The sequence below is a fragment of the Myotis daubentonii genome, chromosome 2, assembly GCF_963259705.1.
Source record: "Myotis daubentonii chromosome 2, mMyoDau2.1, whole genome shotgun sequence".
NCBI lineage: Eukaryota > Metazoa > Chordata > Mammalia > Chiroptera > Vespertilionidae > Myotis > Myotis daubentonii.
This window is the reverse complement of record NC_081841.1, coordinates 52,934,024-52,945,319: the sequence shown is the minus strand read 5'-3', so window position 1 is coordinate 52,945,319 and position 11,296 is coordinate 52,934,024. Positions and strand designations below refer to the sequence as shown.

The following is an 11,296-nucleotide window of genomic DNA, read 5'->3' as shown; positions in this document are numbered from 1 at the left end:
ACTTCTGCACAGTGGGGTGTTGGGCACTTCATACGGTGGGTGGGCCAGACTGCCCACAAGCCTGACTTCTCAGTTAAAACCAGTTTGTCAAGGGCACTGTAAAAGTAGTAGCCATGTGTTTGGTGGTAAGAAAAGGGATTGATTGGAAAAAAACATACACACAAAACACAACTAAAAAGAACAAGTTTGGTAAGAAAGGAAGAGAGGCCCAGGGCTGCGATGGAGAACTGGGTCAGGGGCTGGGACTGAAGATGAGTGAGCAGTTTTAACATACTACTTATAAAGAAATGTCCCGGAGGAGATATTGAGCAAGTGATTCCTGTTGGGAGCCTGGAAGTCTCCTGTCCCACCTTCCCTGAGAGCCACTGGAGCAGTTCTGAGGGAATGCCTCGGGCTCAGCAGGCAGTGCAGGGACTGCTTGCGGTTGCCTGGAGAGGTTTCTGCTGCAGGCCAGCCTGTGGACAGCTTGTTTCCAGCCTACTGCTGGCCATCCTCTCTGCTTTCTGAACTGCTTTCTTGGTGTTATTGGACATATGGGTGTCGGTCCTTTGAGCAGCCTGATCTCAGCAGCAGAAGCAGGAGGAGCAGGGCTTGTTGCTTGTTTTGTTTTGTATTTGAAATCTAAAGATGGATTTCCATTCTGTGGCTGTGTGAACAGATAGCCCGAGGGCTCAGCAGCTCTGTTCCGCTGATGCTTTGAGTCTTCAGAAAGGACTCACCTCAATGGCCTATGGAGGGAAGCCCGGATTTGGGTTTGGGGGGAGGTGGGACAGAAACCTGAGACAATGCCAGGTACAAGGCAGACTGTGGAGACTCAAGCATTGCTCACATCACATTGCCATGTCAGGGAAAAGCTGCAATTCCAACCCCTAAACCCTAGAAATGATGTTTAAATCGTAGGCTTAATTCCCCAAGTGACTGCTCTGCTCTAAGGGAACAGAGGTCTAGGGTTAAGATAAACATGACCTGGGCTCTGACCAGCAGAAATCCAGGGATGTGACTCATTGTAATACAAGGAGGACTGTGATGAGGTCGTTAGGGAGGTACACACGCTGCTGAGGGAGTAGAGGGAGGGAGAAACTAATTCCTGCTGGAGAATCTGGTGTTACCACCCATATTTATTTCCCATGGCTGAAACACTTCACTCCCTCTCTGCTTAACACTGCGAGCTTACTTTTCTGCTTCTCTGGCCAAGGGAGTTATCTGGTCAGGGCCAGGGGAAAACCTATGAGGAAAAGCATTCAGCGCCTGGACTTGCTGGCAGCTGGTTGAAAGGATTTTGTCTATAGGATTGCTGTTCTGCTCTCAGGGATAGCAAAGCTAAAAACCCATTACACCCACAGGTCAATATCCTTGTAGGACAGTGGAGATTTAGGATAATGTTCCCATTTTATAGATGAAGAAATTGAGGACCATAGTGGTCCAAGGGTCCAAAATTACAGCTAGAACCAAGGGTCTTAACTCCCATTTTACTCCTTTAAAGAATATTGAACTTGTTATCTAGACAAGCACATTGACATTATGTAAAAGGTAAAGATGAAAAGAAAAAGGAAATAAAATGTTACATAACATTCACATTGCATTCTTCCACCCTCCATGTCTTGAGAGAAGAGGAGGACTCTCCCTCTTCAATTTGACTTTCAAAAACTGGCAATGGGTCTAGAAAGGGGAGGTACTCAGCAGAGACACTGGAAAGGGAGACGCTGTGCGAAGAGCAGAGTTACAGAGCACTAAAACATGCCGACTGTGGGCCTGGCACAAACTTGGCGCACAGTAGATGCTCAATAAATCTTCATCCCTTTCAGTCACAGAGGGGTTAAGACCCCTCCTCCCCCGAAGCTGGCGTGGCCTCAGCACAGTCATGATGGAGTAATGGACAATTAGGGCGTAGTTCAGATATTCATAGATAATGACATTTGACTTTGAATTGAGATTCTCTCCAAAGATTTTAGCTTTATAATTTATTTGCATACTTAGGATTATATAAGTTCAGTTGAGGAAAAGAAATAAAGGAGACACACGGATTTGCTTCCTTCAGCATTCTCTTATTGCAAAGCAAACCTCTTAAATAACTAGCTCCCTGTACTTTACCCTCATTGCCTCCTCACCACATAGTTAAGACAGGATTGGAGACGTGAAGGAGGTGGTGCAAGAAGGTAAATCACACTGAGTTTCTGCTATTAACTAGGAACTGTGCTTAGCACATGTTTTTATTATCTGGTTCTGTTTTTACAAAGTCTTAGTCTTCTTACTATTCACTTTCCATAGATGAGGAACTGAAGCTCAAAGAGGACTGTGAATTATCCAAGGTCATTTAACTAAAATACAATGAAACTGGGACTTAAACTTGAAGCTTACGTGTTTTACATGATTGTATGCTAACTCTGTCCTTGGATCTGAGAAATCCTGGTTCTGTAACTTAGGTGACCATGTGAAGTTCATGGTCACAGCACATGAAAAGAAAAGGAGATCTCTTTGCTTCACCCAAAATAACAATAGCTAACATTTGTATTGTGCATCATGGTCTTCAAAACACTTCAGATCAATTTCCCACTTTATAGCTAAGAATACAGGACGGAGTTTAATTCAATGTCACAGAGACAGTAAAAGGCAAAACTGGGACTCAAACAGATTTTCTGACTTTAAATTATGTCTGGTTCTCCATAGTGCCTCTCCCATGTATTTGGCCACATGGATAAAGGAAGGACTGGGCTAAGTTTAGGTGTGGGTGCTCTGTGTACTTGGTGACTTCTGATATTCATCCAACCCTGGGTATCATTGAAGAGCCCGACTTTCTAATTGCTTAGCATACTCACCAACTGACAAAATTAAGGTATACTTGGATCTTGGAGCTGTGGAAAGTCTTTGATTGCGCCCTAACTGGTTTGGCTCAGTGGAGAGAGCGTCAGCCTGCGGACTCAAGGGTCCCAGGTTTGATTCCGGTCAAGGGCATGCACCTTGGTTGCGGGCACATCCCCAGTCGGGAGTGTGCAGGAGGCAGCTGATCCATGTTTCTCTCTCATTGATGTTTCTAACGCTCTATCCCTCTCCCTTCCTCTCTGTAAAAAAATCAATAAAATATATTTTTAAAAAAGTCTTTGATTGCGACCTCTTATTGGGTGCCCAGAGTGAGACAGACACAGACGAGGAACTTTACTTAAGCCCCTCATCTTCTGGTTTTCAAGTAGAAAAATGAGAGTTGATGGTTATAAAAACTTCTGGTTACAGGAAAGAAAACTCTCTCATCAATGCCTGGCTATTGTGCATCCCTGCTATGCGCAGGAAGGAAAGAGGCAAGCTAGTTTGAAGAACAACAACTATTTTGCAGAATCCTAGGTCAGCTTCTTTCTGCAAGAAGATGCCTATTTCCCCACATCACTTGCAAAAGCACTTGCTAAAACTCTTGCTGGGGCAGAGGGAAAAGTAAGGAGAACACTAATGCTGGTATTGAGGGGCTCCCACAGTCTCTAAACCTGCTATCTCCCTGATTAGTTGAACTGGGCGGCGAGCCTACACAGGCCCGAGTGGTAGCTGGCCTCCCTTGGGTTGATCCAGGGCAGGGAGCAGCATTCTGCAGAAGGTCCCTTTTCAGATTGAGAAACCCACATTCTGATCTCTCTTTTGATGATTTTACAAAAATCAAATTGCATGACAGATGCCTAGATAAACCAGAGAAGTCTGCAATCAAAGCAAGTTCTGGGATGGGGCTGATTGTAGATTTTTAATGGCTATTAGCTTGATAATCACACACCAGGAATAGCTTCCAGGTAGACCAAACCCTTGCATAAGTGGGCCCACACCCATACACACCAACACCCAGTAGCAGAATAAAAGGGGACCCTGACAGTCTCCCAATAGCAGACTTGTGTCTCCAGCTTTAAGTCTTCTCAGGAACCTTCAACTTCCCTTGCTGGGCAAAGGCATCATGAGTTGTCAGATCACGTGCAAATCTCGAAGATCAGGAGGTGGAGGAGGCTTTCGGGGCTTCAGCAGTGGCTCAGCTGTGGTCTCTGGTGGGAGCCGGAGGTCAGGCACCAGCTTCTCCTGCCTGAGCCGCCATGGCGGTGGCGGAGGCGGCTTGGGCGGAGGCGGCTTTGGCAGTCGGAGTCTTGTTGGCCTTGGAGGGACCAAGAGCATCTCCATTAGTGTGGCCAGAGGAGGTGGCAGCTTTGGCTCCGGTGGTGGATTTGGTGGCAGAGGAGGTGGCTTCGGAGGTGGCTTCGGAGGTGGCTTCGGAGGCGGCAGTGGCTTCGGAGGTGGAGGTTTTGGAGGAGGCGGCTTTGGTGGAGGCCGCATGGGAGGTGGCGGTGGCTTTGGAGGTTTTGGGGGTCCTGGAGGTTTTGGGGGCCCTGGAGGATACCCTGGAGGCATCCATGAAGTCTCCATCAACCAGAGCCTCCTGCAACCTCTCAATGTGAAAGTTGACCCGGAGATCCAGAATGTGAAGTCACAGGAGCGGGAGCAGATCAAAACTCTCAACAACAAATTTGCTACCTTCATCGACAAGGTGAGTCATGAGACGCTGGCTCCTTCTGATGCTTAGGATGCCCTGCTTCCAGTGCTACCTGAAAAGCAAACCACAGAGATTTGTTTCTGTCAGGGACTATCAGTGTGATCTGACAAGCCTGAGTTATTAGCAATATCCTAATGGGAAAGGTGCTGGCTTCGTGGGCTACCCATCATGCACAACAGTCTGCAGTGAGGAGTTATTTGTGACCAGGGCTTTATTGTTTTTGCCTAAATAAATAAGGTTTATGGAAAATGCTGAAAATCACCAAAAATGTGATATAGATAAGTAACGAACTGACGGGTGCAGGCCATGGGACAGCAGGTTCTGGAAGGGATTGGTAAGACATCTTCTGAGATCGTCTTTCCTTCCCTAGAAGTTATTACTCTACTGAATTCTGGGAAGCTGAATCTGAAATGTCTGCTTGGGGACGAATGAAAGTCCTGCCTTGAAGAGAAACATTCTCAGTTTTGTGACCCATAAAGTCTTTATTGGTGTCACGTTGGAGTGTTATAGGGTTTTCTTCTATCTCAAGGCAGTTGAACCTAAGGATTTACAAGGCTCTTAAACACAAGACTGAGGAGCCCTGCCTTCCTGTGCTCTCACATTCGTCACCCCTAGGAGCAGTGCCAGTGGATGCCTCCTTTTGGGTTTTCCCCAGAATTTATGGGATCTTTGCCTGGAATTAAACTAGAACGGGAGGGAAATGACCTAGAGTCTTGGGAACAGTGGTAAACAAACCGGTAGATGGTGAAGTAGGAAAAGAGTTCTGTGCATAGAGAATGCTCAGTGTACTATTAGGCGTCTGTAGAGCTTTCCCGGTGTGGAGGCAGGGACCGTGTAAGCTCTGTCTGGCATGACCCGGCCCCCAGCTCAGGAGGGTGACGCTGTGTAGGCTTCTCTAGGTCCCGAAGGAAGGCAATCCAGAGCTCATGTCCTCTCCTTCTGGCCATGGCAGGTGCGGTTCCTGGAGCAACAGAACCAGGTGTTGCAGACCAAATGGGAGTTGCTGCAGCAAATTAACGTCAGCACCCGTTCCACCAACCTGGACCCCATCTTCCAGGCATACATTGGCCAACTGAAGAAATATGTGGATTCGCTCACTGCAGAAAGGACATCACAAAATTCAGAGCTGAACAATATGCAGGATCTCGTTGAGGATTATAAGAAGAGGTAGGTGGCAGAGTCAACACTGCGTGGAGATAAATATTGATCTGAGCTACCTGATCACTCACCTAGCAAGCTACTCATCTCCCAGTTGCATTTGTGGTGATCAAGGGGAGAGGCATCAGGATCTTTATCATTTTTTTGTGAGAAAAATATTTAGGGCTTTAGAAATTATCTTTTTTACATGTTTGAGAGTTCATTTATAGGAAAGCATCCTCATTTAGGATATCATAGTTTCAATTTAGACAATTAAAGAGTGCTTAATATTCCAAGAAAATCTTGTATTTTGGGGGAATCCACTAGAAAAAGAAAAAGAAAAAAGTAAACGATATAGAATAGTCTAACAGCTATGTTCTTTGGGTCTCAACAGGTATGAGGATGAAATCAATAAGCGCACAGCTGCTGAGAATGATTTCGTGACACTCAAAAAGGTGAGTTAGAGAATGCCATGGCTCAGGTGGAAATGAGGGTGCTTTAGAAGCCTGTGCTCCAAACAGACAGGCTGGAAAACAACTCTGCTTGAAAAGAGAGTGGCCAGGGAAATGGGTGGGCATGTCTATCCCTGGTTCTCATTGAAACAAAAGTGTTTCTGTAGTTCAAGCTTCTGGAGACAATTTTCAAAGATGTGCAATTTGCTAGAGCCTTTCCCATCAGTAACTTACTTAAAACCTATATTGGATCAGGAAAGATGAAAGCACAGGGAACACTTAATTCTCTAAAGAGCTGAGGAAGGAATGGGACTTCCCATGCCCAAGAGGTCCCATGGGGACATGGCTCATCTGGAGGTACCTGGGATATTGGAGAGCAGCTAACAGGGACTGGGTGGAGTGAAGTGTTGAGAGAGGGTGGGGCCCATACCCAGAAAGATGCAAGGTTAGTGAGAGAGTGGGGGGCATGAGTTTCACCAGAACCCCCTTACCTTTCTTACAGGACGTGGACAATACCTACATGGCCAAGGTGGAGCTGCAGTCCAAAGTAGATGTGCTGAGTCAGGAAATTGAGTTCATGAAAGCCCTCTTTGATGCGGTAAGGAGGCTGCTTCTGGATAGAACCCTACTTCCCCCTCTTCCCACCAAAGGAAAGTCATTCCCAATGGTTGAAAAGGTGGTATAGGTGGGGTTTATATACTGGCTGACTTCAACTTGCCATCACTCCTCAGCACCAAGAGGCTTCTATAGTGTAGGTCTTGGAGGAGAGAAATTTTCTCTGATGTCACTGGAAATAAAGCTCAGGAAACACTAGGACAACTTCCCCTTATTCCATTCCCCAGCATTCATCTCCCTTTAGGAAGAGACCTGTCCTGTCCCTATCCTGATGTCTAGTATACTTCAGAGGTCAAATGTAACATATCTCTCTGCTCCCTGCCCAAGTGAACATACATGACTTCTGAAACATGAATTAAAATATAAGGCATTTGCCACCAACCAGCTTCTTTCTGGAGGCACTAAACAAAACTGCGTAACTGGTGAAGGCTGTCTAGGAGGCTCAGAAATACAGATTCCTCTCCTACCATTCTCAGGACAACTTTGGCAGGGGCCGAGGAATGGTGGTTATAGCACTTTAACTCCCATGCAGAGCCTGAATACTGGGGAGAGGGTGCTGCCTCACTGGGCAGAGAAGCCATGGCCAGACTTCCCATGTGTTGCAGGAGCTGAGCCAGACGCACCAGACTATCACCGACACCAATGTCGTTCTGTCCATGGACAACAACCGCAACTTGGACCTGCAGAGCATCATTGCTGAGGTCCAGAGCCAGTATGAGGAGATTGCCTTCAAGAGCAAGGCTGAGGCTGAGGCCCTGTACCAGAGCAAGGCAAGTACTAGGTGCTGAGGGAGAGCCACAGCTTCTTCTACCAGCCAGATACTGTATAAGATGGTCAGTGTTTTTATCTAATGGAAATTAGGCATCATTCCCCAGAAAAAGTGTCCACAGTACCCCAAATGCCCCCAATTGGGGTTGGCATGGAGCCCTTCTGGGGGTGTGAGATGGTCCCCAACCTCCCACAAATGCAGCCATGACATCTGGCTTGGTTGACCTTCCCTGGACCAGTATCAGACTTTCCCTGGCTCAAGCCAACTTTCCCCTCAGGTGCAACTGTCTTCCTCTTCCCTTACAGTATGAGGAGCTCCAGGTCACTGCTGGGAAACACGGAGACAGCATGAAAGAGATCAAGATGGAGATCAACGAGCTCAACCGCATGATCCAGAGACTGAAAGGGGAGATTGAACATGTGAAGAAGCAGGTGGGGACTGGCCCTGAGAACTGGTGCAGCTCCACTGGTTGAGTGGGGCTTGGGGAGGGAGGGTGTGTATGTGTGTGCAAGTGTGTGTGTGTGCGCGCGCGCGTGTGTGTGTGTGTGTGTGTGTGTGTGTGTGTGTGAGAGAGAGAGAGAGAGAGAGAGAGAGACAGAGAGAGAGAGAGAGAGGGAGAATCTGAGATGTTCTAATCTAGCATATGCTGATCCCAAATGCCTTGAGTTTAACATAACTTAAAACTTACAAGAATTTTTTAGAGTGGCGTAGGAGACATTTAGAGCAAGGAGTAGTGCAGGGAAATAATGTGCCCACTTTTTGATTGCTTACACCAGTGAAAGGGAATAATAACAAATAAAGCAAGAGGTTGTCGGACTTGCATGGATTGTAGCCACAGCTTCCCAGTGCAGCACAGCCCTGAGCACAGCCGGCTGCGTGGTGAAGGGCAGGGAAGCAGGGAGTCGGCATAGGGCGGGACATTAGCTTTGGAAGGGATGATGTGGGGCACAGAATTTGCTCCATAAATAACAGGATTGGTGAAAGAGTCCACATCAGATGTTTCCATAACAATTTTGGCCCCGTGTTGTGAGGATCAAAGGCCTTCATGGAGAATTCAAAAGGGTACAGTCAAAGGTGACTTGGGAAGATGATGCTCCCGAGACAGCCGCAAGTCTTAGCACAGTTGTTTGTAGCCTGCGTTAACTCTGGGGCAAGTCCACACTGCCTGAGCCAGCGATTCTGGCTTCCCACACCCTGAATACCTCTGTTCCCTCTCTGCAGACTCCACTCTCTAGAGAAACCTTTTCTCCTTCTCTCCTAGTGTAAGAATGTGCAAGACGCTATTGCAGATGCTGAGCAGAGGGGAGAGCACGCCACCAAAGATGCCAAGAACAAGCTTCTTGACCTGGAGGAGGCCCTGCAGCATGCCCGGGAAGAGCTGACCCGGCTGCTGCGTGACTACCAGGAGCTCATGAACACCAAGCTGGCCCTGGATGTGGAGATTGCCACCTATAGGAAGCTGCTGGAGGGCGAGGAGTGCAGGTGAAAGGCACTGGGAGGGCTGAAGGGACCCTGGCTACCCTTCCCTTCTCTATTAGAGCCAAGGCTGGAGGCCAAGGCAGGGAAAGCAAGAATGGAGCAGGGCCTTCTGATGGCTGAGAGCTGACATCACGATGATCCCAAGCAGAGATTCAGGACATAACACATTATTATACAGTGGTAGATTTATTGATATGGAATGACTAATAAGTCAGAGTAAGCTACTTTAAGCAATAAGTTAATTGTAGTCTTTTCTGAAAGAGAAAGCAAAATGCTGTGAAACCAGGTTAGTCCTAGACATTTTGAAACCTTGCTTTCTGGGTCTGCGGGGAGCATTGTGATCTGGAATAGGGTTGGTACATGCGGACTGGCTGGGGCATGCTCACCCACAGCAAGCGCCAAACCTAATTCTTTGCAGGTTTCTGGAGTCATAAACAGAACCATTTTCTAACCTCCCTAAAGAGAACCTTTCTCTCCAATGTGTTTGGAAAAGTTTGTTAGTGCTATTAGCATCTCCAGTGATTTCATCTGGCTATAAGCAACTGGAGGGGGAAAACTGTCTGGGCCCCCAGCAAGCCAGTATGACAGAGAGGGAGCTGCTGGCTCGGGCTGTTGCTCTGTGCCTGTCTGTGAGGCCAGGCCTCCTACCCGCAGCTCACAGAGGCAATAGGAAAGATTCCAGATGCAGCAGAGGAGGGTGGGGCAGAGAGTGGGACTGGGAGTTGAAGCTCTTTCTGAACTGAATATTCACACAGTGCAGCCTCCTTCCAAAATTTCTGGCATGGCTTGGATTTTGAATATCAGACTCCCTAAAATGGATTTTTAAAAATGGGGTGCAAAATTTGCCTTTTGATCATTTTTATTAGAGCAGAAAACTTAGATGGATTGGGATGCCAGGCAGTGTGAAAATGTGGGGCTGGTCCCATCTCTGTGATCTGGCAGCACAGAAGAGGGTGGGCTCTCTAAGGCTCTGGGGGGCTGATGCTAGAGGCTCCCTGCACATTTGTAGGTGGCACTTGGGAAGCAACATGTATGCAGAACCTAAGTGCTCTGCTCTGAGTTCTTTTCTCTCTCTCTCCCTATCAGGATGTCTGGAGACCTCAGCAGCAACGTGACTGTGTGTAAGTGGGTCCTGTCCTGTGGGCGGTGTGTTGGGTGGAGGCAGGCTGAGGCAGTCAGAACTTGTTGTGGTAACACCGTCTTTCTCTGCAGCTGTGACAAGCAGCACTGTGTCTTCCAACGTGGCAGCCAAAGCTGGCTATGGAGGCGCTGGTTCTGGAGGTAGAGGATATGGCTCTGGAGGAGGAGGAGGAGGAGGAGGATACAGCTCTGGAAGCGGCAGAGGTGGCGGTGGAGGAGGCTACGGCTCTGGCTCCGGAGGAGGCTATGGCTCTGGCTCCGGAGGAGGATATGGCTCTGGAGGAGGCTCCAGGGGAGGCTCTGGAGGAGGTTACAGCTCCGGAGGAGGCTCCAGAGGAGGATCTGGAGGAGGTTATGGCTCTGGAGGAGGTTATGGCTCTGGAGGAGGCTCTAGAGGAGGCTCAGGAGGGGGATATGGCTCTGGAGGTGGCTCTAAAAAGGGAGGGGGAGGTTCTCAGAAGCATGGCTCCGGTGAAGGTTATGGTTCCAACGTGAGCTTCTCTTTCACATAAAGATGGAGTCCTACTCTTGATTCTCCCACTCCAGAATGTAGAAGCTTGTCTCTGTACATCTAATTGACAGCAAATCAAATCTTGTCATCCACCTCTGATAGCATTTTGGGGGAAAGGGATGCCCACATAGAATTTTTGAAATATCTCCTCTCCAAATAAATTAGTTGAAGCCAGTGACACCCTCTGTCCCCTGGGGAAGAATCTGCCTTGCCTAGGTTTGTGCTTCCAGCCATCCTCCCACTCCCGGGCCCCCCTTGCATTGCCCATTTGGTGGTTCTCCCCACCTCCCACAAGTATTCTGTTGAGGACCCATTTCAAAGCCTGCACCTTTCCCCTGGCAGTGCCCCCAGGGAAATATGTTTCTGTGTATATAGCCTGTTTTGCTGGCTCTGCATCTAAAGTACTGTGGTCTTGGTGTCTGCACAATAAACTTCATTTGCAACTCATAGCATGTGATGTGTGTTTCATGTCAAGCCTTGGCAGAAGTGGGTAGCCAGGAGCTATTACTCATTGCTGTCTGACTTAAGACACCAGAAAATGGAGAGATCTGGAAAGGGTAAGGAAGAGGCTACCTGGGGAGGAACGTGATGCCCTGAGGCAGCGTGGCTGGAAGAGGCCAGAAGAGTTTTCCTTCTGAAGTCTTCAAGGACAGTGATGAAGAAGGCTAGCCCTGGGGTCA

The 11,296-nt window shown here is 48.0% G+C and overlaps 1 protein-coding gene across 1 annotated transcript; it reads left to right on the top strand.

Moving 5' to 3' along the window:
* The first annotated feature begins 3,878 nt into the window (after positions 1-3,878).
* Positions 3,879-11,063, top strand: KRT2 (keratin 2). Its single transcript, XM_059682952.1, has 9 exons — positions 3,879-4,507; positions 5,466-5,680; positions 6,045-6,105; positions 6,605-6,700; positions 7,323-7,487; positions 7,792-7,917; positions 8,748-8,968; positions 10,052-10,086; positions 10,178-11,063. The coding sequence occupies exons 1-9, from the start codon at positions 3,926-3,928 to the stop codon at positions 10,615-10,617; spliced, it is 1,941 nt and encodes a 646-aa protein (XP_059538935.1). The 5' UTR covers positions 3,879-3,925; the 3' UTR covers positions 10,618-11,063.
* The last annotated feature ends 233 nt before the right edge of the window (positions 11,064-11,296 follow it).

Bases quoted from the DNA above. Each gene is read 5' to 3' on its own strand.
- KRT2 (XM_059682952.1), top strand. From the start codon at position 3,926: ATGAGTTGTCAGATCACGTGCAAATCTCGAAGATCAGGAGGTGGAGGA. The intron at 7,918-8,747 runs GTGGGGACTGGC...CTTCTCTCCTAG, and splicing joins TTGAACATGTGAAGAAGCAG to TGTAAGAATGTGCAAGACGC. The intron at 8,969-10,051 runs GTGAAAGGCACT...TCTCCCTATCAG, and splicing joins CTGGAGGGCGAGGAGTGCAG to GATGTCTGGAGACCTCAGCA.